Source organism: Danio rerio, chromosome 7 (genome assembly GCF_049306965.1).
Source record: "Danio rerio strain Tuebingen ecotype United States chromosome 7, GRCz12tu, whole genome shotgun sequence".
NCBI classification, from domain to species: domain Eukaryota; kingdom Metazoa; phylum Chordata; class Actinopteri; order Cypriniformes; family Danionidae; genus Danio; species Danio rerio.
The window spans coordinates 64,941,703-64,968,755 of NC_133182.1; the positions used below are offsets into that span (position 1 = coordinate 64,941,703).

At 35.3% G+C, this 27,053-nt stretch overlaps 3 protein-coding genes across 7 annotated transcripts in view; 2 read left to right on the forward strand and 1 right to left on the reverse strand.

Moving 5' to 3' along the window:
• The window catches only part of sh3tc1 (SH3 domain and tetratricopeptide repeats 1), a 58,282-nt gene extending 50,002 nt beyond the window's left edge, over nt 1-8,280 (reverse strand). For both annotated transcript variants that reach the window (XM_073907437.1, XM_005166494.6), the window contains exons 1-4: nt 7,713-8,280; nt 6,307-6,372; nt 1,654-1,784; nt 1,454-1,559 (exon numbers count right to left, since the gene is read on the reverse strand). Coding sequence is in view for 1 of the 2 variants with exons in the window: in XM_005166494.6 (XP_005166551.1) it covers nt 1,454-1,559; nt 1,654-1,784; nt 6,307-6,372; nt 7,713-7,857 (448 nt within the window). In the remaining variant the exon portion in view is untranslated. The remainder of the gene's footprint in view (nt 1-1,453; nt 1,560-1,653; nt 1,785-6,306; nt 6,373-7,712) is intronic.
• The window catches only part of stim2b (stromal interaction molecule 2b), an 860,843-nt gene that overhangs the window by 313,271 nt on the left and 520,519 nt on the right, over nt 1-27,053 (forward strand). The window lies entirely within an intron of this gene.
• Nucleotides 13,400-27,053, forward strand: part of tdrd7b (tudor domain containing 7 b) — a 55,548-nt gene continuing 41,894 nt past the window's right edge. Inside the window, exons 1-3 of one of the 4 annotated variants that reach the window (NM_001353929.1) lie at nt 13,400-13,542; nt 19,054-19,260; nt 19,349-19,493. In NM_001353929.1, coding sequence (NP_001340858.1) covers nt 19,054-19,260; nt 19,349-19,493 — 352 coding nt within the window. In that variant the 5' untranslated portion in view covers nt 13,400-13,542. Of the gene's footprint in view, nt 13,543-19,053; nt 19,261-19,348; nt 19,494-23,866; nt 24,369-26,387; nt 26,653-27,053 lie in introns of those variants that run through there. The other 3 variants (XM_001922996.9, XM_073905941.1, XM_073905940.1) reach the window with 3 other exon arrangements.

Here is a 27,053-nt window from a genome sequence, read left to right on the forward strand (position 1 = left end):
TTTTTGAATTAATTTGTTTGCTTTAAGTTACATAAAAATAAAACGTGAAAAAATAAACAGCAAAATAATAATATACGATAGCATACAATAAAATGGGCAATATCTGTTTATTTATTTTGGTTTGTAATGAATGATACAATTTTGAACAAAACATAATTACCAGTTGTATTGCTTATTACATTTTGTTGTTTTTGTTTTATTTTAAATTATAATTAATATCATTGGACTTTATCTATGAAAAGCTTTGCTGCACAATTTGTGAAAAAAACTAAGAAAAAAAAAAGATGTTTCAACAGTATTTTCAACACTTTCGGTCCGTTTAATTTACCATGATAATAATAAAAGGCAAACATGCATTACAGATTATTTTAATTCTTTCTAACCCTAAATGTGATTTAATAGGGGTGTGTTGTAAAACAAATATTGAAGTTTTCTACATTTGATAATTTAAGAGTGTTTTCCACATTGATCATTAGAAATGTTTCTTGAGTATCAGAATATTACACTGAAAAAAAAAGATTTGTTGGATTTACAATTTTTTTAAGTGGTTGCAAGCAATTTATATGGACTGAATGTAAACAAACAAATTCCTTGAACATTACTAAAACTTTGTTCAAACTCAGCCCATATACACTGCTACCTTCAATTAGTAATGAATCATTTTTTTCAGTGTAGAATGATTTCCTTTCTGAAAAAGATGACAACACAAATAAATTATGATTTAAAATGTATTGCATTTTAAAAGGACTGCCTTTTTTTGTTTTAATAATATTTCTCAACAATGATCAAATAAATACAGCTTATTTAACAAGGACATTGTACAAAAAATAGACCTAAAATGTGTCTGTGAAAAAAAATTATATATATATATATATATATATATATATATATATATATATATGTATATGTATGTATGTATGTGTGTGTGTATGTTTTGTTAATTTTTTTGTTATTGCATTGTTAATGAACATACTGTACAGTGTTCGGCATATATAAGTACACCCCTCACAAATTTATCTTTTTAAATCATATTTCTAAAAAGAAGCTAAAATCTGGAGCTTATCTAACAAAATACCTAATAATACCGGTCCAAAAACTTGTACGCCCAAATTTATATTTTATAGAAAAATATTAAATACAAATTACAAAAAGGAAAAATCAAGAAAAGCAAAACAAATGGAAAAATTTAGATGAAACATTGTAGGTTGTACATATTTTTTCAATATTTTGCTTGAATTTAATTGTATTATTTTTCTATTTCTATGTGTTTGGTAACTAAAATATTATTGTAATAAATATATGTTTAAAAAATCTGTTTTGTTTAAATGCAGCAAAATACATTTCTCACTAAGAAATGGATACACATATTTATTTTCAAAATGGGCTGTGCTCAATTATGCTGAGCCGCACTGTACATAAACGTATTATCTGGCACACTAAAATAAGTACAGACCCATTCTGTAGTAGGTGCTGAACCTCCATATATCATCAATGGTTTTAAAAGTGATAAATATAGTCCTTTCCTCACTGTAAATGGATACAAAATGAGCAGACAGTTCCTGCAAAACATGGAAACCAACATGTTGGATTTTGAGATTATTTCTACATGTATAGATGTATACATTATTGTATTCGAAATGAGTATAACCATACAGATATCAAGGTGACAACCCCTGAGAGGTCAGCTTCCAGCACACAGAGCTTCCTGCAGAGCACTTCCTGTGTGTTCTCATCGGCAGGAAGTCGATCCGGCCCCTCCACCATAGTCAGCTGCATAGCCAGCACTACAACAGGAAACAGCGTATACATTTAACATGGTATCTAACAAAACATGAAGAGCTCCAAAAACCTTTAAATGCCGTCTGAGATGTTTTTCTATGAGCATTTTAATCAGGCTCCTGAGTGTAGGTTCAGTAAAATCACTTTTAAGGCAAAGAATAGTTCCCTTTCATGGTCTTTGAAGTGAAATACCTCAACATAAACATACTGTAGGTGCCTGAGAAAAATGTTCATTTTCAATGGACACTTAAAGATTTTTGCATCTGAACTCTTCACATATCCTTTAAAGAAACTCTTTTATTGAGAAATATGTTTTATTTAGATTTTATAACTAGTCTCTTATATCTAGATCAAAACATCTCATAATAATTTGAATTGTACAGGGGTGTGTTTCCAAAAACCATCGTTAGCGAACTAAGTTTGCAAGTTGCGTCCTAAAAATTGTTTGTTGATTTGGTGTTTCCCAGATCCATCGTTCCAACGATCATTCACAAACTGCATCGTAAACTTGCATGTTTCCAATTACACCTCTTGAGCTGTAGTTAGAAGCATAGTCCTGGCTGTGTTCTATTGCCAGTTATTCCCTCTATGCCTCCCTCTACAAACTTGGAATGATTAAAAAAAAAGAAAAAAAAAACGTCATTAGAACGTTAAAAGTCATCTCTTAATTTGCATTCAAATTATTATTACAGTTCAGTTTCAGCGATCTTCATATTGACAATTGCGTTTCCTTCATAGTGCACTTTAAAAATGTTTGACGTTTTGAACACAACCGTGGCTCATGACGAAAGCTACAGGTCACCTATTATTTAAAAGCAGAATATGTTACGTCTCCAAAGATTGTGAAATCATAAATTTATAGCATACGTTAATGCTTTTAATTTATAGTAGATTATTTATTAAGAAATGTATCTTTACTGTATGACATGCCTGTTGGTTAGAACATTTCTGTAGTGGGTTGAATGTTTCAAATTTTAGAAGTACATTTACAATAATTAAAGTCAAATAAAAAAACAATATCCTACCTAATAATATTAGTAATATATTATATATAGATAATTATTATTATCATTATTATTATTAAGTAGGATCTTTTTCATTTCTTAATAAATAGCCTACTGTTAATTAGGCCTACAACTATTAACTATTTATTTATGAGATTAGAATACATGGTAGCTAAGTTATTTTATATGGAATATTTTCAATAATATTTGTAAAGGAAACATGTTGGTCCTATATGTGTTGTTTATATATTTCAGTTAATATGGAAAACGAGTGCATGTTTTTACCAAAACTAACATTGGATTTTATTTTAAATGTGTGTGCGTGTAAAACTTTTTGCACAAACAATTATGTTTTTTTTCTGTAAAGAAGTAGTTACTCCACCCCTTTTAGAGTATCTTTATGGGCGCTTTACGTTATAACTAACGTGGTTCAAACGATGGATCTGTGACAGTGAAAAATGCGTCACTAAATCGTTCTTTTCCTAAACAATGCATCGTGTGATAGTTCAGCCGCGAGTTACATCGTTGTTTTGGGAAACACACCCCTGATCAGATTGTGATATTATAATGTATTCTTATGTAGCCTGTGCACTGATATGATATTAGACAATTATTAAACAAACAAACAAACAAACACAGAAATTTTTTTATATAATGCATCAATTCGTCAGCAGCCTCCATATAAAAAACATCCTTGTCAGTTCTAGTGAATTTGTAAAGGAAAAGGATTTAGCAGATGATATATGAATGCAAGTTAGTTAATGCGAGGGGACATCATAAACTAATCAAACCTTTATACTGTCGTAAATTCCAGGTCTAGCACTACTGCACTCAAAACATTCATTTTCAGGGCAATATTCAGGCTCAATCAACAGTTGGGAACTGATTTTTGCTATAATCATGTGATGTTTCACTGCCGTGTTTAACTGAGAGGGTTAATAAGTGACACTCAATGTGCTTTGTAAAGTCCAAGGTATGATCTCTACAAGTTACTCTTTTTTTGAGCATCACAAGAGTAGGTCAGAGTTCAATTATAGTGGTAGGATCATGTTATGCGGAGGGAGAAGTAGTCCAGAGTTGACTTTACTTATGATGGCAAGTTTAATTTATTTGGGTTCAACGAGAAACAAGTTTACAAGTTTGTGATCAAACTGGGTAACACTTTACAATAAGGTTCAGTAGTTAATGCATTTACTAACATGAACTAATCATGAACAACACATGTACAGCATTTATTAATCATAATTGAACATTTACTAATGCAATATTTACATCCAAGTCCATGGTTGTTACCATTAGTTAATGCACCATGAGTTAACATGAACTAACAATGAACAATTGTATTTTCATTAACTAATGGTAACTAACATAAACGAATACAGTAGTAAATGTATTGTTCTTTGATGTTGTTTGACTTATTATATCCTGTAAGAGACTAGTGATGTCTTGTGAAAGACTAGTGATGTCACATGAGAGATTAGAAAGAATAATGATGTCCTGTGAGAGACTAGTGATCTCATGTGAGAGACTTAAAAGACTAGTGATGTCCTGTGAGACTAGTTATGTCTTGTTAAAGACTTGTTAAAGACTAATGATGTCATGTGAAAGGCTAGTGATGTCACGTGAGAGAGAGAGAGAGATAAGTTATATCCCACAAGAGACTAGTAATGTGATGTGAGGGACTAGTGGTGTCCTGTGAGATTACTGATGTTACATGAGAAACTAGAGTAATGATGTCTTCTGAGAGACTAAAAAGACTAGTGATGTCCTATGAGGGACAGTACATGCCAATGCTCCCACTTATCTGAGGAGTCTACCGTATTTCAGACCCATCTCCCGCCGCCCTCCTGTTTTGTTATTTCTCTTGGTGTCTTTACATTTTATCCTACCCATCAGAATATGCTACTAACACTGTATTTGAATGGTTGGGTTGAGGTTAGGAATTAGTTAGGTTAGGGTGATAATACAGCTTCATTTCACACTACTCCACATTAACATTTACACTGGTAGCAAAATCTGATGGGTAGCAGATTGCATCATCAAAATGTGCTTCCTACTTTTGAATGGGAGATAGGACAATCTGACAAGATAGGATAGGAAATTGACAGAACACTGGAAAACACCCTTATTTTCACCCCACCCCTAGCTTTTAGCTTTTTGGTACAGTCTGTAACACCCCAGGTTCGCCAACTTTGGTATAGTATCTGATTGCAGCGGTCGCCCGTTACCAGGTGTTCTGTTGATTTGCCCTACCTTGTCAGATAGTCCTACCTCCCATCCAAATAGTAGGTAGTGCATTTTGATGATGCAGTATGCTACTGTAACCCCGCCGGTCCAACACCCCCCAACCCACACCGAGCTGGGATCGAACAAGTGATTCTTTGTATGGGAGTTGGTTACTCAAACAAGGAGACTAAAGACCATGGCCTCTGGCGTCTGTCACTAGAGCACCTTATGAGGTTAGAGGAGTGAGGTTTACCTACATAGCACTTCGCTACCTGGTCTCTGTTACACTTACCCCCCAAAACCCCACTCCCTTCCCGGAGTGGCCCCCATATGTAACTCAATGGTCCTACTGCACCCAACCCAGTCTGAGCTGGGATTGAACTGGCGATTTTTTGTATGGGAGTCAGTTGCTCTAACAATGAGGTTAAAGACCATGGACCCTAGCATCTGTCGCTAGAGCACTTTTTGAGGTCAGAGAAGTGAGGTTTACGTGCACAGCACTTCGCTGGCTGGCCTTTGCTACACTCACCTCCCTAAACCTTACTCCCATCTGGGTCATGGCACCAATATAACCACGCAGGTCCTACTGCACCCAACCCACTCTGAGCTGGGATTGAACCGGCGACCTTCCGCATGGGAGTCGGTTTTTCTAACAAGGAGGCTAAAGACCATGCCCTTTAGCGTCGGTCGCTAGAGCACCTTTTGACCTTTTAGACTACCATTTTTTTTTCCAATTTACACTCCAATTTCAGAGTGCAGTAATAGAAGCAGAAGTAGAAGCAGTAATATCGCCCTATCCTACCTAATCTCTAACCTCAATTTCAGAACTATTCAAATGCAGAGTTGGTAGCATAATCTGATGGGTTGGATAAAATGTCAGGGCACCAGTCCACAGTACAGTTACTAACACAGTTCTCAACTGTGTTATTCAGACAAACACACACCCCCAACCTGACTACCCTGGTCTCCTGGATTGTCAGAGACAACTGTTGGCAGGTATAGTGAGAGACCAGTGATGTCCTGTGAAAGACTAGCGATGTAAGAAATTAGTGATGATGATAGACTAGATAATGATGTCCTGTTATGGACTAGTGATGTCATAATCATAATAATGTATTATTTCGTGTCCCAGTAAGTAAAAGAAAGTTTGGATCAACATGAGCGTGAGTGTGAACTCTCCATTTTAGTTGTTTATAACATGACCAAGGCAGTGGAGGTTATTTACACATTCAACAGGATTTATTCACATCAGCAACAGTGTATTAAAGAAGAGCCATGCATAAAGAGCTAGGGCTACCTGTAGGTACATTATCATCCGAGGCTCCTGGAGTACCTTTAAAACTTCCTCTGGAGATCCTATAATCTGAAAAACAATTAACATGGTCTTAATCTGTATAGTCTAACAGTGATTTTAATCATTTGTTGTGCTGTACCGTACACCTTTAGATTATTTATTCATTCATTCCTTTTCCTTCAGCTTTTTCCTCATGTGCTGTAGGAGAATCGATTAACTAAATTAGCCTTAGTGTATGAGTGTTATTGTGAGTGAGTGTTCCCCAGTACTGGGTTTTAACTGAAAGGCCGTCCGCTGCATAAAACATATGCTGGATAGGTTGGCAGTTCATTCCGCTGTGGCGACCCCTGATTAATAAAGGGACTAAGCCGAAAAGAAAATGAATGAATGAATAATTGAATGAATGAATGAATGATTACTTAATTTTTCAATATTATACCACAAATCATTACAGCTAATTTAGGCTAATTTCTGTTTGTGCTGTTGCTTTCCCACCAGAAATGATGACTTCACTTCCTGGAAAATGATGCCATTGTTAGTTAGTGTGGAAAGATAGATAAAAGGATGGAAAGTTAGGAATGAAGGACACAGAAAAGGCTTAAAAAACAGTGATGCATGATGTATATGCATTTGGAAAATTATGATAAAGAACAACTAAATTAAAGCATGGTTACTGATAAAATACTAAATTAAAGGCTAGTCATAGGGGTAATATTCACCCAACAATGAAAATTTATTAATGCATGCTCACTCAAGTTATTCCAATCCAAGAGTTTATAAGAAGATATTTTGAAGAAATCTAAAATCCTGTAATCATTGACTTGCATACAATTTTTGTAAATTACATTTAACTGTATGAACTGTATTTTACTGTACAGTTATGCAGTACTGTATTTTAAGGTTTTATTTACAAAATTACTATATATTTTACAGTAAAGATATAGAATAGTGTACATATACTAAATTATGATATACTAAATGCTGCTGTAAATGTAAATTCTGTTCTTTGCCGTAATTGTAAGTTAATGGCAACTGTTGCCAGTAAGTTAGATTATACAGGAAACTGTTAACAGTGTAGAAAACAACAAATACTAATCAAGTCAATGGTTAAAGGTTTTCATATATTTCTTCAAAATATCTTCTTTGTGTTTAAAATAAAAACTCATGAAGGTGGGAAACAAGTAAAGGGTGAGTTGATGATAGCAGACTTATCTTTTTTGGCTGAATTATTCCTTTAATATTGCAATAATTGTGGTCATATATCAAAATCAGCTTAATGTTGAAGTATTTAAGAAATAATTTACTTTAATTCTCTAATAATGCTAATACGAGTACTAATAATTTAATGTTCATACTTCTTTCTTTGAATTCAGTTTTTTTCCTAGTTTTTGTGCGGCTTACCCACATACCTCTAGATGAAGACTCCATGATATTATCCAGTTCATTGCGCGTGTACTCATTCGACAGTTCTCTCCGTAGGGTCCGAACCCTATCTGGATCGGGCTCCACGCCGTTGCCTGTTTTGGACGAGTTTCTGCGAGCAGCGGCTGACATCCCGACGAGTCTCGTGCGGAGGAGCGAATGACTGCGCGCTGTCTATCACGCGCTTTTCGCTCTCACTGCAAATAAAAGCGCACAGGTGGCGGAACTGATTTTAACAGCGTACGCTACATTACTAGACAGTAGACTCCTGTTATCTTTCTTGACCGCGAACGTAAAGTCAGAGAACGTCCAGAATAATGTAGTCCTCCTGCGAGCAGACGCAGGTCCAGCAGCAACTCGAACAGCACTCCACTAGCAGGTGTGTGTGTGCGTGTGTGTGAATTTGGTATAAGTAAGCATTTTTTTTAAATGTGACCTTGGCACGCACACTTTTGAGCAAAAGTTAATAATCACATATTGAGTAAACACTGAGATTAAAAAAGCAAAACGCTGGTGGTCTGTATTTTGAGTGTAAACTCAGTAGGTGTGTCTCTGGATGAACTAAACAAACTCAGAGGAAGAGTGTCAGCATTTCCCCTTCCTCTCTGATTGGCTACAGTGAAGGAAAAATAAGCTTTTAAAACCATGTCTAATAATATTTTGAATGGGTATCAATCAATAGATACTGAAACAACACTGTGATTTCCTAAACAACAGCACAGATTCATTCATTCATTTTCCTTCGGCTTTGTCCCTTTGTTCATCAGGGGTTACCACAGCGGAATGAACCACCAACTTATCAACCACATGTTTTACACAGCAGATGCCCTTTCATCTGCATCCGAGAACTAGGAAACACCCATACACTACAGCCAATTTAGTTAATCAAATTTACCTATAGTGCATGTGTATCGCTCCCAAAGCAAAGATTGTGGGTTTAATTGTCAGTTAGCTAGCACGAATGATAGAACTATCCTAAATGGCTTAAGAGAAGTCTATAATCTTTCCTAATAAAATGATCTGTTATATTTAAATAAATATAAAACCCTCTAGTTGAAAAACGTACATCTAGGTCCTATATGTTTCTGTTTTGATCATTAATATGTCTAAAATTCATATGTGTGACATCAGACTTAACAAGCAAATTTGGATTGAAAGAAACGACCCAGCCTTTTTAGGATGGTGATATTTACATGGAGACATCCAGTCACATCTATCAGTAGTCACAGCTTTTACTTGTGTTCTCAAGAGTGCTGGTAAATTGCTGATACGGTCCTTGTAATCATGTAAGGCAAGTCGACTAAGTCTTCTTTAATGTTCTATTATATTATGGGAGCTTGATCTCTGCTCTGTTGATATTTGTTGTTAAAAATTTAACAAAGTGACTTTTATTGACATTTTAGTAGCTTGAAATAAAATATTAAGAAAAAATACAGAGAAATAAGTCTGTAAAATAGCAGAAAATGTACTGCAGTTTATTACAGTGTTTGTAGCATACTATACAACAGCAACCCAGACAATATAGCACTTTGAAATATTAAAAACTTTATTAAAAGTCACTTTTTCAAACTTTTCAAGGTTAAAAGTTAGAGGAAGAGATTAAGGTCCCAAAATGCAAATCAAAAGCATAAATAAATGGGGGAAAATAATAACCTAAATAAAAAACATTAATCACAAAATATAGAAAACTGCTAATGTACACTAACTGTTTAATATTTTTATAAAATTGCGGACTCTATTTAGGACAGGTTTTTTGTCATTTATGATGGGCCCTATCACAATTATTTGACTATACTGCAAAAAGTATTTGTTTTAAAAGGCAGTGGATAAAAAGAGGCTGAATTCCTAACTTCTCAGGAATAGTTTATGGACATATTTAGGCTATACAGTAGGTTAAAACCTTAAATATAAAACATTAAAAAAGGATAATTTACTCTCAATTTACATACCCTCATGCGGTTTCAAGACCTGTTGAACACAAGGGAGATATTCTGAAGAATGTGACAATCTGTAATCATGACTTGTCTATGAAATCTGTGGTTACTAATTATATCATTAGGAAAAATAAATACAATTGAAATCAGTGGTTACAGGTTTCCAGCTATCTTCTTTTGTGTTCAACAGAAAAAATAAGCTTTTAAACATCAATGACAGAATTCTCAGTTTTGTGTTTGAGCCAGGAATCTGGTTTCTTTCTGAACCAAGAGCGCCCTCTGGTGGAAGACTAACAGTCTGTCCAAAACTACAGTGTAGAACAATCTGTAAAATATCAGACGATGCTGACAGCCGAAATTCGATTAGCTTTTTTCTAATCTCAATAATTCGTTCAAATATTGAAGCTCAAATATGTATTCAATATATAAGTTCAGCTTCTGCGGTTTCTGTATGGCAAGCCAGTTTTATATTTAATGCCAGTTGCCGATTTAGTGATTTGGGAAGAGGGGTCTGGTTGCAGGCCTGACGCAATTGCAATCTGAATCTGAGCTGTATGCAATGCTTTTTAATGCGCCTTTTTTATTTATTACATTTTTTATTAACTCAATGCCACAAGAACGACAGGTATTACATTTTACATAGTTTCTGAAAAAGAAACACACACACACACACACACACACACACACACACACACACACACACATATATATATATATATATATATATATATATATATATATATATATATATATATATATATATATATATATATATATATATAGTAAGTAAAGTAAGTAAAATTACATTTACATAAAATTAAATGTTTTCAGAGCATTACATGTGTTCAGTGCTTTTTTGTTTTGTGATTGTTCTAAAAGATTTACATTTACTTTAAAGTCATTCACAAAATGGGTAAAGTTGGGTTTAAATTATTGTGCCCACTTTTTCTTGGTATTTTCCTAACAGCATAAACAAATTAAAAATATATTGTCCTTTACAGTTCAAGTGCTCATTATCAGAATATAAAAGTATCAAATAAACCAATTTCTATTTTATACTCCATTTTTTTGTTAATAAACAATTCCAAAAATTCTTGAGTAAATACAATGGAAAAAAAAGGTGCAAAATTGTTTCTTTTTCTTGACCACAAAATTCACACATATATGAAATATTGAGTTTAAATCTTTTCAAAACATGTTTAGCAGGATAAATTTTATGGAGTATTTTCTACGACACTTTTTAAATTTTGTTATTTAAGCAAAACTTATTTGTCAACTTACAAGCTTTAAACCAAGAAATATTAGCAAATAATGAAAGCCAAAAGTGTCTTGCTGTAGGTAGAGCCAACGAACGGAGAGCATTCTTTAAAACCTTATTGTTGTTTTAATAAATAAATATTTTCAATGAAAATGTTTTCACAAGGATTATCAATGTTGATCTCTTATTGTTTTTTGAAAGCAAGACCACACCCTTTGGAATTGCATTCAAAAGAATAACGAATTCCCTCGGTTTAACTGGTGCTTTTTAATGCGCTCACTTCACCCTACCCCTCACAGTGACGTCACTAGCTATATTGAGTGCATTGCGTCTGACTTTGCATCTCTGAGATATGCAGTCTCAGCTTGCATTATAAAGGCTGCACCCAGACACTGTTGCCCCTAAGAAATTCCAGCCATGGGGCCCACAGTCCTAATATGCAACCTTTGTATTTTTATTTATTTATTTATTTTTTCTCTCTTTTATTTTCCTCAATTATTTGTTTCATTTATTAGTGTTTGTTTCTATTTTTTTTTCTTAAAATAAATGAATATTAATCAAAATTAAATTAATGTTGGTGTTTAAAACTAAATCTTTGTCTGATTTGACTGCTACAAATCTGGACAAATTAGCATGCACGTAAATAATTACATTAAAAAAAAATTGTATTTGTTAGACCCACGGCATACAAAATTGAATAGAAAACGATGCTGTATATTATTTTTAGGTTTAATTTTATACTTCTTGGTATATTTTGAGGGCCCTCAAATTTCCTGGGGCCCTAAGTGGCTATTTACTTTGCTTATTGGTTGAAACCCCCTTTTTCGTTTAGTGGTTGAAAATATTTGCTTCTAATGTTTTGGTAAAACCATACTTGAAGGTTCACTTCTCTAATGCTTTCTCTTTAGAATAGATAATACTGCTTTAGGATCATAGGTCCTAAGGATATTTTGCCATTTACTTCTAAGGTAATCTGTCATTGAGACATCAACTATTCAGTTTTCACTACTAAGATTCCAACTGTGGGCGTCATGGTGGTGCAGTGGATAGCACAATCGCTTCACAGCAAGAAGGTTGCTGGTTCGAGCCTTGGCTGGGTCAGTTGGTGTTTCTGTGTGGAGTTTGCATGTTCTCCTCTTGTTGGCGTGGGTGTCCTCCTGGTGCTCCGGTTTCCCCCACAAGTCCAAACTATAAGCCGAAAAGAAAATAAATGATGAACGAAATATATCATTTTTATGTAATTATTTATAGTTTTTTTTTTTTGTGTAAAAACTGGTAGCGATCATTAGGTCCTATTAATTGCTAACAGTCTATTTCATTACGTTTTATTAAATATGATTTTTTATAACCATTCACAAATTTTTAAACAGTATTATAAATATAATCAAACTATATAATAACTCATATTAAACACATATATTAAATGCAAGGGCTTTGTGTTTTCCTGAAATGTATTGTTAAATCAGTGTTTAATTTTCAAATACAAATGTTTCCCAAATGTAAATACTCTGATATGATAGTTGAAAAATTAATATAATATACATCTTAACTGCCTTTGTTGTATCTTTTTTTGACATAAAAACGTGGGTCAAGCCTGTAAACATGAAATCACTTATTGCATGCATACAGTACATTCCGCGAAAAGTGTTAAATTACTGCAAGTATGTTCTAGACCTGGAAGAGGAAAAATGGCAAAACTTTAATTAATTAACTCAAATTGACCCAGAAATGTTAAATGCTAAATATTGTTTGTGACTTATTGCTGACAAATAATTATTATTAATAAGTAAAATGTAGTAGTGGCAGAAGTAGTAATAATCCCTTAGACCCTTCCAGCTGCATCCATCACATATTATTATTATTATTATTATTATTATTATTATTATTATTATTATTATTATTATTATTATTATTATCATTATTAATGGTCACTGGTTCTTATTATATCATTACATATTTATTCATTAGATACTATTTCTTATTTATTGGAATCTAGAAAATGGCAAACATGTTAAATCTATTAGCAACAATAGAATAATTATCCCATCAAAATAACTACTTAATAGTTTCAATATTAAATATTGAAATATGGTTGATCTACTATTTAGTTAGCAAGATGCTATTATCTATATTGAAAATGTACTATTTCAATAGGCTATAAAAAGTGCTTTATCTCATAAATACATAATAACTAGAATGCAGTGTATAAAGGTGAGTAGACTAATAAGCACTGAAAATTTAATAAGTATTAGTACTTACTTACAATATTTTAGGATAGTGTCTAATCAGGTACTATTACATGTACTAGCCTACTACTAGACTGTTCATAGATTAAACGGCTTGCCATAGTAAAGTAAAAACAAAGTGAGAAAGTTTCAGCAATTTTTTGAATGGCCTGCACAGCAAGCGCGTCTTGTGTGTACCTGTACTTGTGTACAGTAGGCTGTGTGTAGTGCGCATGCGTACTGTGAATGGGTGATTACAGACGAGATGGAGCGAGCAGCTTTCAGTGGGACTCACACACGCACACACTGCTTGCGGGACAGACCGAGGGAGGACACGGCGACCACTGTCACACAACCAGCCGCTGTCATCTAAACCAGCCTGACCCACTCACATTAAGCGGTAAGACTGGAATACTATTTACTGTACAGTTTCTGCATTCACCTCTGTATATTTGAGCAGTTTTGGTGGCACTAGAGACAGACAGTGTTTGACAGTTTATCGCTATAACATACTACAACTTTGATTGACAGTCAGATAAACTAACGTTAACTGTCTATAGTCAAAATGTATTATAAACCTTTAAAAACATGTTTACATTGATATATTTTGCAGTTAATGGCAGAAAGGAGCGGATAATGCTCGTGACAACAGTTGGCCGGTAGATTCTTTAACACGTACTGTAACTTACTATGATGCATTTGTTTTGCGTGTATTATCCTGTCGTAGGCGCCAACTTTTCATAGCTTCGACCCTGCTATCTAAAACAAAAGAAGTTTGTAAACTGCAGCTATAAAAGTGTTTTGATGGCGACCGCCTTTATGTTGTCTAGGTCTAGGATAATGGGTGTGTCTGTCAGTCCTGAAAACAGCAACGTCAACTTTACCAACGCGTCGAGCACACGAGCTCTGCCTTGTCTGTCCTTATCACTTTCTCTTTCAGTTCATGAGAATTTATATGTGCTGTAGGTATGCTGACAATCAAACGTTTTAAAAACAAGATTAAAATGCACAGCCTATTTAAACGGAAAGCTGTCTATTACTGCACTTAGCCTATTTTAAAGTATTTTACAACAAGTGTTTTTTGATAGTTTTCTATAGAGTTCTTTTGGATTGTTATTATACTACATGACATTGCTGGCACTACTTAATATGCCATGGCATTTATTACAGTATGCAAAACTTTATTTAATTATTTACTTTTGTCTTACATGTTTTTGTAAATGGATTAGAGGTAAATAACCTTTGATGTAACTTTTTCTTAAAATACAACAAAAATAGATTGTGCAGTACCGCCGCAGTTTTGCATAAATGGGTAGGATTGCATTGGTTCTGATATATGCAAAAAAAAAAAAAAAAAAAAAGGTGTTTATTCAGTTTATTCAAAAATGTGTTCCTTCACAATAGAGACATATGAACTGATATGTGTTGAAACAACATGTGCTGAAAGTGATTCATAGTCCAGGTTAATAAGGTTTGCATTTATTGGAGTAGTTGGATTTTGCTATTCTTTGTTTTGGCTTTCAGCAGTGACATTTATATTACACTGACTGAACTGAACTAAACTGAAACTCATTTGTGAAAACTGGACTGAATCAGTTTCATTTTACTAGAATTCATCTATGTTAAGCTGCTGTGACACAATCTACGTTCTGAAAGTGCTATATAAATAAAGATGAAAGAATGGATAGCTCTTAGTCAGATTAAAAAAAAAACGATTAAATAAAAATGATTTTAACAAAAATTATCACAAGCTTGAAGTAGTGTTATATGTAATAATCTTGTAAATCAGTAATATATACTAATAAATATTACGGGCGACGTGGTGGCGCAATAGGTAGTGGTATCACCTCACAGCAAGAAGGTCGCTAGTTCGAGGTGTAGGTTCAGCTAGTTGTATTTAATATACACTTACTCTAAATCTTTTATGTGTTTATTTGTAGTTTCTTTGCAGTTAATTGTTTGAAAACTTCACGTTTGTTTACATGCAGGCAGTGTTCATATTAAGCACTTTTAAAGTATGCTAATGCTAGAGAGCGTTTCTTTTTCACAGGGATTTGAATAGTCTAATTGACCATTTATGTTCGCATGACTGATTTAAAGTAAAAGGCTTTATTTGATTAAAAAATAAAAGTGTAATGTGTTGCGTTATGATCCATTTGTGCAGCCTTAACTGTCCAGCTATTCCAAAAGGTGGGTTGCTCAGTTCCTTTGTCACATCAGCAAATCCACCATACCAGTGCAAAAATAAAATGTCAGTTAATGAAAATTATTTGCATTCTCTTACTTCCATTGGTTGGTGTGGATGAACAAGATTTGATGTGTTTTTGCTAGCTACTGTATCGGATAATACCGATGTTGCCTATTAGCAATAATACTAACCAAATAGTGAAAATCAATGCAGGAGCTAAAGCTTTAACTCATAAATCCATTATTTGACCTCTGAGCAACAAGCCTTTTATGATCTGTTAATGTGACTTATAATAACCAAAATGCACACTACCAGTTAAAAAGAAAAAAAGAAATATAGAGATATTTAGAAGAGATCTGAAAACCACTAATCATTGACATGCATACACTACCTGACAAAAGTCTTGTCGACTATCCAAATTTTAGAAACAACAAATAATAATAACTTGACTTTTAGTTGATCAGTTGGTATCAGAAATGGCTTATATGAAAGGCAAAGGTCTCTAGATTACGCTTATTTGACCAAAATAAAATATAACGTTGCCCTGATTTTTAATGATTTCATTAGGAAAGTAAGGTCTGACTTTGCTTAGACAAAAGTCTTGTCACTTAACATAAATAATGTCCAGTATAGAATATAAAGTCATGCTGCAGTGGAAACAGAATGAATATTATGTCTGACTTCCATGAGTTTGGAGGACCCCATCCATACATCTCTGCAATGACTCACACTAATTACTTATTAATAAAGTCATCTGGAATGGCAAAGTGTTCTTGCAGACTCCTAGAGTTCATCAAGATTCTTTGGATTCATCTTTAATGCCTCCTCCACTTTACCCCAGACATGCTTAATATCATGTCTGGTGACTGGATTGGCCAATTCAGCAGCACCTTGGAGCAACTTTGATTTGGAGGCTGAAGTATGAGGAGCGCTAAAGAATTTGCCCTCTCGTGGTTTGTAATGTAATGGGCAACACAAATGTCTTTCGCACGCCCACATACTCAATTTACCCCCAAACCATGATTTTTCCTTCACCAAATCTGACTGTTTTCTGTGAGAGTCTGTGCAGTATTTGTGATGATTGGGATGCAGTTCAACAGATGATTCCTCAGAAAAATCCACCTTCTGCCACTTTTCCAAATGATCAACTAGAAGACAAGTTATTATTTGTTGCTCTTACAACTGGGATCCACGACAAGACTTTTGTCAGTGTAGTAGGATAAACAAATACTATTGATGCAAATGGGTCAAAAGCCGCATTTCCACTGTCAGGCCAGTATGCATTGTCTATACACACAGGCCAATGTATTTTCATTCATTATATTTATTTACTCGTAGACCGACTGTTGGCATCGCACATCGAGTAGTCTCGCCACCAGGGCTGTGCACAGACATTTTGAGGAGCAGTGGCCCAAACCAAAAAAAGGGGCACTAAGTGGGTGGATTCTTTATTAATCTGGGGTGGTCACAGCAGAATGAAACACCAACTTATCCAGCACATGTTTTTATGCAGCATCAACCCATCTTTGGGAAACATCCATACACACTCATTCACACACATACACTACAGACAATTTAGCCTACCCAGTTCACCTGTACCGCATGTGTTTGGACTGGAAACCAGAGCACCCAGAGGAAACCCATGCGAACGCAGGGAGAACATGCAAACTCCGCACAGAAACATCAACTGACCCAGCCGAGGCTCGAACCAGCGACCTTCTTGCTGTGAGGTGACAGCACTACCTACTGCGCCACTGAGACTTAATTTAATATTCATTCATTAATTTTCTTGTCGGCTTAGTCACTTTATTAATCCGGGGTCGCCAACTTATCCAGCAAGTTTTCACGCAGCGGATGTCCTTCCAGCCGCAACCCATGTCTGGGAATTAATTTAATTTTATACACCATAAATTTATATTAACTTTTTCAATATTGATATTTCAAGTTTTTAACTATTTTAGGCCTATATTGACATGGTTTTAATAAAATGATGTTCCTTAGCTTAGATTACTAGTATCACCTAGGCCTAAGTGATTATAATGGAAAATATAGGCCTACTTATTTAGAGGAGGCCTACATAATTAGAGGACTTAAAAGTATGACAAACAGAAATGTATATGATGATTTACCTGCTTGCTTACTTTAGCTTTGAATATATATTTTCAGTGTTAAACTACCTTTAGCAGCCTCCCTTCAATCTTTTTCTCTGTCTTCTTTTTTGTAAAGGAGGATTTTACAATTTTGGAGGATTTTTTTGTCTGCAATGTGTGCCAACAACAGAAAATCGTTATTTATATTAGATTTTGATTAGACATTCAAATTCTAAGAACGTGGATATGTAGCACAAGTTGTCAGCACTTTTGGAAGACCACTGACTGCAACGTGGATTGTAATGAGACTATCTACCTTGTAATGGAATGATCGTTAAGAACTGATGTCTCCACTTTCCAGAGAGCGGGCACACAGATTTTGTGATTGACACTGTGGACTACAGAGCGGGCGGTAAAACATGGAGCGGATTAACGGAATCAGTGGATATTTAGCGAAGCAGTAACTGAACAGCCATGGGCGGGGGTCTGGGGAAACGGACGTGTTGGAGGGGGAGTGGGGGGCGGTATGTACAGGCTGAGAAGGGCACATCAACCAATGAGGGCATACATATGTTGTATTCATAGTCGCTCGTGGCATCAACAGAGCTGTCAAGCGAGTGCTCTTTCACTCTGTCTCTCAAAGACACACACACACACACGCATCTAAACACGCACGTTTCATGCACAAACACACCTTTTAAACTTGACCAAAGCTCTTGACAACTGTTACTGGCTGCTGTATCTTTAATATGATATAAAGATTATTAGGTGTTATTGAAACATCAAGGAGGATGCAGCACAGAAATGTCACTTAGAAAATAAAACTTTATTATTTTATGCAACAGTCTTACATTTAAAAGGGAAACATAATAGCGATCATAAGCAAAAAGACCCCTAGACTATAAGGTGTTTTATGGAACAGCCTTTCTTAAACTGACCTGCTATATGTTTTTCCCTTTTATTTATTTATTTATTTATTTATTTATTTATTTATTTATTTATTTATTTATTTGGCGCATGTACAATCTTAATGTAATGGTGGCGATCTTTACCAGACTCTGGAAAAGTCTGCCTCTCCTTTCACTCCCCCCGAAGCCCCAGCTGGTCCTTTTTGGCCGGCCATTGGCCCTAAGGAAGCCCTGCTTTGGCGCGATCAGCCCCCGGAAATGACAGTGGGAATGTGACTGGCCCTGGCTCGCCCTGGCAAGCTCACTTTAGGCGCGATAGTGAAAACGTGGCTAATGATTACAGGTTTCCAGCTTTCTTTAAAATATCATCTTTTGCATTTAACATAAAAATAAACTTAAACAGGTTTGTGACAAGTGAAGTGTAAGTAAATGACAGAACTTTCAGTTTTGGCTGAAATATCCCTTTAATCAGAAACAATAGCAACAGACTATAAAAGAGAACTCGGGCTAATAGAAACAGGGAAAACAAAAACCAAACTGAACAGAACAAAACCGTGACAAAATGGCATTTTAACATGTATGTTAAAAATATATATATTTTAAACAAATATTTAAAATGTTATTTAAAATTTTAATCAAAATTCTGTTGTTTTGATCAAATAAATGCAAAGTTGAAGCAAATGAGACTTTAAGTAAGACCCAAACTTTGACTTGTTGTTTTTAAGATGGCGGACGAGGAACTGGTGAAGAAGATGGTACGGGCGGTGCTCCAGTCCAGTAAGAGTGGCTTGTCACTGTCTGACCTGCAGGTAGAGTATAAAGACCTGACGGGTGAGCTCATACCTTATAAACAGCTGGGATATGTCACGCTGGATGCCCTCCTGCACAGCATGCCTTCAATAGTAAAGCTGGATAAAGGGCAGTCTGGGGAGGTAAGACTTTCACTTAACACTTTTTGGTGTTCATTAATTCAGTAGGAATGTGTGAATACTAAGACTTTAAATGGTTAAAAACCCATAGGTGATGTGCCATGCTACCACAGGGAATGAGATGGCTCACATTACTAAGCTTGCGGCCCGGCAGCGCACAGCTAAGAAGACCGGCCGACCTCAGGTGGTGAACTGTCAAATGAGAGTTAAACCTGCAGCCCCTCTTGTGCTGAACGGTGAGAATCTTTACAAATACACAAGATTAAACCGAAATCACATTCAAGTACATTTTATTTGCTTTTTGTTACAGTTTACATTTTTGGTAAAGGAATAGTTCACGCCAAAATTTTTATTCTGTTGTTAATTATTCACACTCATGTCATTCCAATACCCTAAGACACAGGTCTCAAACTGAATTCCTGAAGGACCACAGCTCTGCATGGTTTTGCTCCAACTCTTATCAAACACAGCTGATCCAACTAATCAAGGGCTGCATCCAAAATTGCATAGCTCCATACTACATAGTACGCTGAAATCAGTGTGCGAGTGCCAAGTAGTATGTCTGAATTCATAGAATTCGAAAATCAGTTTGCGAAAAGTACCCGAATGAACTACTACATCCTGCGAGGGTCCCATGCATGCTGCACTATCCCATGATGCCCCGCGAGAGAATTCATGAATGGAAGTGAAGCGACGCAATTGTCGAGGGTAGATCATGTGACCATAACAAAATGGCGAATGTAGTACGTCTGAATTCCATTCTTACTGCAAACATTTATACTGTATAGAACATACTTTTCTAATGGCCGAGTAGTACATTTGATGGTGTTCAAGACTACTACAGATTATTAAGCAGGTGTGAGTTGGAGGTGGTTGGTGCTAAACTATACAGAGCTGTGGCCCTTCAGGAATTCAGTTTGAGACCATTGCCCTAAGACACAAATTAAGATGCTTTAGATGAAACTTGAGGTTTCTCTCATTCTTCATAGACAGCAATGGCTACGAAATGATGTGCAGACAAAAAAGGAACCAAAAACATTGCCTATGACTTCAGTGGTTCACCTGTAATCATATGAAGCTCCAAGAACACTTCTGTGTGCCAAAAAAACCAGTCAAATTAATTTCTTTACTGTCTTTTTTTCCTGTGAAAGGTCATAACATGAGTTTTTATTCATTTTCTGGTGCACAAGGTGTTCTTGGAGCTTCGTATGACTTTAGTTTCTTATGACTTCAGTGGTTCAACTGTAATTATATGAAGCTCCAAGGACACTTTTGTGTGCCAAAATAACCCAACATACAAACGTAGCCTGTATAAATTTCTGGAGATCATGAATTGTGTAGCCAGAAGTACGTATGGCTGCATTTAGTTTTTTAAATGAACATTTCTAGGCGGTATGATGCCGTTCCTTTTTGTACTTACCGCTTACCTCTGTGTGGACTGTTTGTCCTATGGCTCGTTAAGTACGTTGGTGGACTTGAGACACAGAGATGAGTTAATCACAATGACGGGGTTCCAGTCTGCCGAAGAATGGTTTCAGAAAGCAGGTACGACAACAACAGAAGCCAAAAAATTAAATAAAAAACAGGTAAATAACAGGGTGAGAATGTTGTAACATTTGAAAATTTAAAAATCTGTAAAAATCAGGCAAGGGCTTTTCTTTTTCTGGATTGCTATTTTATACTGTCAGTTGAGTTTGGGGGGGGGGGGGGGGGGGTGTCACTCAGTGTTTTTTAAGACACTATTGGTTGGGTTTAGGAAAGGAGGACAGTGGGTCAGTCGATTGGTCAGTCATTCAGTTGACAGCGACCTCTGGTGGATTTACGCTAGATCAGCAGGCATGTATGGCACTCACAAAAAAAAAAAAAATTGAGATCTGATAAAGCATACACAGCAGCCTCTGGTGGATTCATGTAAACAAACACTGGAGAAAAAAAAACGTAGCTCCTTGGACATATTTGACGCTCTTTAGAAATGTATATAGTGGTAACCAATCAGAATGAACCTGGGTTGAAAAAAACTGTAAATATGAGTTTTTCTTTGCCTGACATGGGTTTTGTGGTGCACAAAAGTGTTCTTGGAGCTTCATATAGTCAATTTTCCACTACCGTGCTGAATCGTTCTTTATGCTGAACCGTTCCATTCCGTGCCAGACAGCACGAATACGGTTTCATTTTCCACTGTTGTGCTGTGACAAAGCTCTTTGAAACATTACACCAGGGGTTTTCAAAGTGTGAGGCGCGCCTCCCCTGGGGGGCGCCAGAACTTGTCAGTGGAGGCGCGGGAAAAAATATTATATAATAAAAATATAAACAAAATTTTTTAACCGTTTTAATTAAACAAAGCTAAAAAAATAATACGTCAAAAATAAGAAAACCTTTTTTACCCAGAAGGCCATAGCTGTGAATTCATTTCTGTTTGGCAAGCCCGCCAATACAGGTATATGCCTGCTTATACAATGGATCGGTTTCTGAGACCCCCCGATTCAAAGCCTTCAATTTCAGGGCTTAAACCCAAAAGACGACGATATGATGATCAGTATTTGAGTTTATGATTTACGTGGACAGGACCAGCTGATGAACCACGACCTTTATGTGTGGTTTGTCAAGATATTTTGGCTAATGACAGCATGAGACCCGCTAAACTTCGACTGTTTTGACTGGGATGGACAGTTCTTGGATCTGTTCTATTCATATTGAACCATCATCCTAGTTTTAAAAGCGTTATATTAAAATACTTGTTATTACTCTGTAAATAATTGCACTTTCATGCAAATGATGATAAAAGTGAGTTAACAGTCTGACATCTGTCTGTGTCTTTATATATACTGTATATACATATATATATATGTGTGTATGTGTGTGTGTGTGTGTGTGTGTGTGTGTGTGTGTGTGTGTGTGCGCGTGTTTGGGAGGAGGGGGGGGGCACCAGTGGATAAGTTGTGTCAAAAGGGAGGCCCACTTTCTTAGACTTTGAAAAACACTGCATTACACAAAACGCATCAGTAGTTGCCTTGGCAACACAATGTAAACAGCTCTCTTTGTTCAATTAAGTAGAACTAACTAACTAGTTTTTTCATGTTCATAAAAACAAAAGCAGCCGCGTGACTAAACACTGTTATGCGGCTCTTTTATGTAGGGGTGCTAAATATAGGTACATGTCACAGAACCCTTATTTATTTAGAGGTATGTTATGCGGCTCTGGCTATTTTATTTAGAGGGAAAATGACCAAAATGTAATGTGATTGAAAATTATTGGTGGGGAAATAAATAATATATTTAAAATCTCTGTACATAACAGAAAAATAAATATTGATAATGCAACAAAAATAGTGCATTTGTGTTATAGTGACAGAAATATATTTTTGGACAGGCCTTGACAAAAGTGAGCGGGCACTTTCACTAATAAAAAATTAAGCACTAAAATTATTTCATTTTTGACAATCAATTAAATTACACAGTGCTTTTATATCAAAAGTTGATAATGATATAAATATACTACATTTTTTGATGGTAAAATATAACCCTTTAAGCGATGGCTGTTATTTGTTTCAGTATTCAAACATTAAATAACGAATGCAGCATGTGAAATATAAAACAAATATGAAACAACACACACACACACACACACACACACACACACACACACACACACACACACACACACACACACACACACACACACACACACACACATATATATGTTATATATAATATATAATATGTTAAGGGGATATGTTAAGGCACATTGCTGGTGCGTTGCTATTTTGAGGAACTTAAATAGACAGTTCAATAGACCAGATCAAAGCAGGACTATAGTCCAGCGCAGAGCGCATTATTTGTGCGCCTCACTTACACAATGCTTAATACACACAGGATGTACAGCAATACGCAAATATCTTTACAAATGAAAGATTTATTTGTTTCTTTACAAATGTTAATTTATTCGTTTGGTGGAAATTAGAACTAAATTTAGAAGTAGTTTTGAAACAATTCTTTGCACATGACAAACAAAATTGATTATGTAGGCTAATGGATGTCTGTGCGTACAACACGTTTACCTATCCATGAGTGTGAAAGTGAAAGTAAAGAATGAGGATGCTCATCTGTCATTTTTGCGCTGTAAATGCTCTGTTTAACTGTTTTCTCTCTAGTGAAGTGATCAGTTTTTCCATTTACAAAGTCCGCCATGTAAACAGCAAATGTGCTATGGTGCGGCACAACTGACTCTTAAAGAGATAGGGTAATGAGACTCTGATTGGTTTATTCTCAAAACACACCTAGAACTCATTAAAAGAATAAGCTCAACCCTGTTAGACCATGCGCCACAGTGCACAGCGGATTTTTCCGTCCATAAAATAGCAAAAGTGGGTTCAGACCTGTCCTTAATGCTTTTGCATCCTGCGCTTTGGACTTTGCGCATGGATTGTCAAAATGTGAAAAGCATTTTTTTTTTTTTTTCACAGTGTAACTTTTCTTCTGCTGTAAATCAGGTGTATTGCAGTTTCCTGTGCATGCTGTGTCTTTTGGTTGTGCATATGGCCTATTTAAACTCCTCTGAGGATGTGAGCATGGTTGTGGATGTACTAAGAATAAAGCTCTGCATTAGATCATTCAGATTACAGGTTGCATCTGTTCTGGAAGCTGCAAACTCACTATCAGCACTGGCGCTTTCACGGCTCAGGCTGTCCCTTGATCAGTGACTCAGTGCTTACTTGGCTGCCGTGATACAGCAGAAAGCTGGCATCTGTATTGACCTAGAGAAAAAGAGAGAGAGAGAGAAAGACAGAGAGAGGGAGGTCCAGAGACTGCAGTGTTGTAGAGAGGAACAGCAGAGCCTGCGTGGCTGTTCAGTGGAGGATGGTCTGCTGTTTCATCTGTTATTTAATGACTCTACTGCCGCCGCTCTGCCTGTTTCTCCTTTCTTAGCTCACCGTCTGCTGTCTTGCAGAAACTATCAGCCTGTGGAGTGCGTTTCTCACGGGGGCTGTAGACAGTGTTATATTTGTGACACCTCTCCATGATAGGCAGGTTGGACGGCTTGCTCTGTTAGGAAGCGATCAGCTGGGTTTACTGCCGGGTTGGAAGGTATGATGTCATTCTGTTACAGGCAGGTTAGTGGTATGATGTCATGCAGAATGTTTGTGAGACTAGATAAGTTTGAAGTCTTTAGTGTTTGGTTGAGTCATATAATGTAAATGTGCTGTTTTTGCATTTTATATTAAGAATGTGTTGATAGGTGAGTATTATGTTGAATGATCTAATGTCTGGTTTTAATGAAACATTAAACCTTTTTCGGAAGAAAAAGACTGATGTAAAAGAGATAAAGAGTAAAACAGAGTTTTACCTTTTTTTTTTATCCATTCAACCGTTCTACGTGTATGGCGGGAGCACTTTTAGCTTAGCTTAGCATCAATCATTGAATTGGATTAGACAGTTAGCATCTCATTTAAAAAAATACATAGTTTTATTTATTTTAATTAATTATTTGTTGAATTAAGTAATATGTATATATTCTTTTCTTGTTATTTTTCTTATTAATTTTATTATTTACTTTGTGTTCTTATTATTTGTATATAGTCATTATTATAGTAATGTTTTCTTTATTATTATTCTCATTGTTTTGTCAGCTGCACTTAATTTTTCTGCCTTTCCTTTTCTTCTTTTTCTGTATTTTGTCCTCCCTTTTCTTTTCTATTTCTTCTTTTTCTTTCTTCTTCTTTTTTCTCACTTCTCTTCTTCTATTTCTAATTCTATTTATTATTATTATTATTATTATTATTATTATTATTATTATTGTTGTTATTATTATTATTATTGTTATTATTATTATTATTATTATTATTATTATTATTGGTCCTCTTCCTGATTTCCCAACCTCCCCTCACCTCCTCACTATCATCATTAATATTATTACTTATACTTTTGTTACCATTATTAGCATTACTGTTCTGACTTGTCCGTTATCTCCTCATTATCATTATTATAAATATTTCTACCATTGTCATTATTCAAGTTGCTGTCGTTGTTGTAGTAGTGGTTAGGGCAAAATTTACATTACAGTACAGTACATGAAATTCAATTTCATGAATAGTCAATTTCACATAAAACTGAGCTTTGCAGAGCAACAAATGTGCACAACTGGAAAGGGTGCAGTATATAATGCAATATTCGTTTCATCTTGATTAATGGTTTTCATAATCGTTAGAAGCCAAAATCGAAATCGAATTTTCGATTAATTCCACAGCCCCAGTGGTGATTATAGTAGTAGTTGTGGTTGTTGAAGTAGTAGTTGTAGTAGTATCAGTAATAGTAGACGTCATCGGTGTAGTAGTATCAGAAGTAGCAGATGTTTTCGATGTAAATGTTGTAGTAGCAGTCGTTGTTGAAGTAGTAGTGGTAAATGTTGTAGTAGTAGTATCAGTTGTAGTAGACGTAGTAGTATCAATAGTAGTAGTCGTTGTAGTATCAGTTGTAGTTGACGTTGTAGTATTTGCAGTAGTGGACATTGTAGTAGTCGTCATTGTGGCTGTAATAACAGTAGTAGTAGTTGATGTAGTACTTGTAATTATTATTATTATTGTTGTTGTTGTCAGTGTTTATTACTGTTGTCTTTATATATATATATATATATATATATATATATATATATATATATATATTAGTTTTTTTTCCTTATGTATGTACTCTGACCATCAACCTAGTTACCTTTACACGCACGAACGCGCGCACACACACACACGCACACATTGTTTTCATGTTTTTGTTTTGTTTTCTTTGTATGTGATCCCATTTTTTGTGTACTACTTGAATATTCTAATAATAATAATAAAAAAGTACGCTTATTATTCGTCATCATCATATGCTATACTTTTTGAATGAGCGGTAGCACAATCTGACTGATTGTCAGAACAGCGGTACTTGAAAATAGTCCCTAGCTAGGTAACAGCTCTGCACAATATCATTGCATTGTTTTTTATTTGTGAGCGAGATATTAATGGTCTAATCCATTGTTTCTCAACCACATTGCTAGAGAACCACCAGCACTGCATATTTTGGATGTCTACTTTTGTATGTCACCCATTACAGGCCTTTCAGTCTCTGCTATTAAGCAGATGATCTGAATCAGGTGTGTTTGGTTAAGGAGACATGGCAAATATGCAAAGCTGGTGGTCCTCTAGGAATGTGTTTGAGAAACATCTCAAGAAACATCATAGTCTAATTCAAGTGAATGCTAAATGCTAAGCTAAAATTGCTACCACCAGACATGGAGATCAGCTGAATGGGTTAAAATGTGGTAAAACTCAATGGTTTAACTCTAAGAGAGTTGTAAAATGAACCTTTTTCCAAAAATGTTGAGTACTTCTTTGATGGTTGTTTGTTTGGAGAATATGCAAGGTAATACATTTATTAGATTAACTGAAAAGTGTACTGATTATTTATGATTGCTTAAAATGTTTCTTTTTATGTGGTCACTGCAATTATATACTGAAGGGATGGTTCAACCAGAAATGCCAATTCTGTTTTTGCTATCCTCATTATGTTCTCAAAATCTTTGGGTTTCTTTCTTCCACTGAACAGAAAGGGAAAACCATAAAAGTGGTTCATTTAGCCCAGGGGTGTCAAACTCCGTTGCGCTGCTCAGTGTAGTTTCAACCCTGCTACAACATACTTATCTGTAGGTTTCAAACAAGCACGAAGGACTCAATAAGTTAAATCAATTGTGTCTTCCTCCAGGAGCTGAGTTTGACACCCGTTGGATATGCAGTATTTATAAGTCTTCAGATGTTATATCAAAA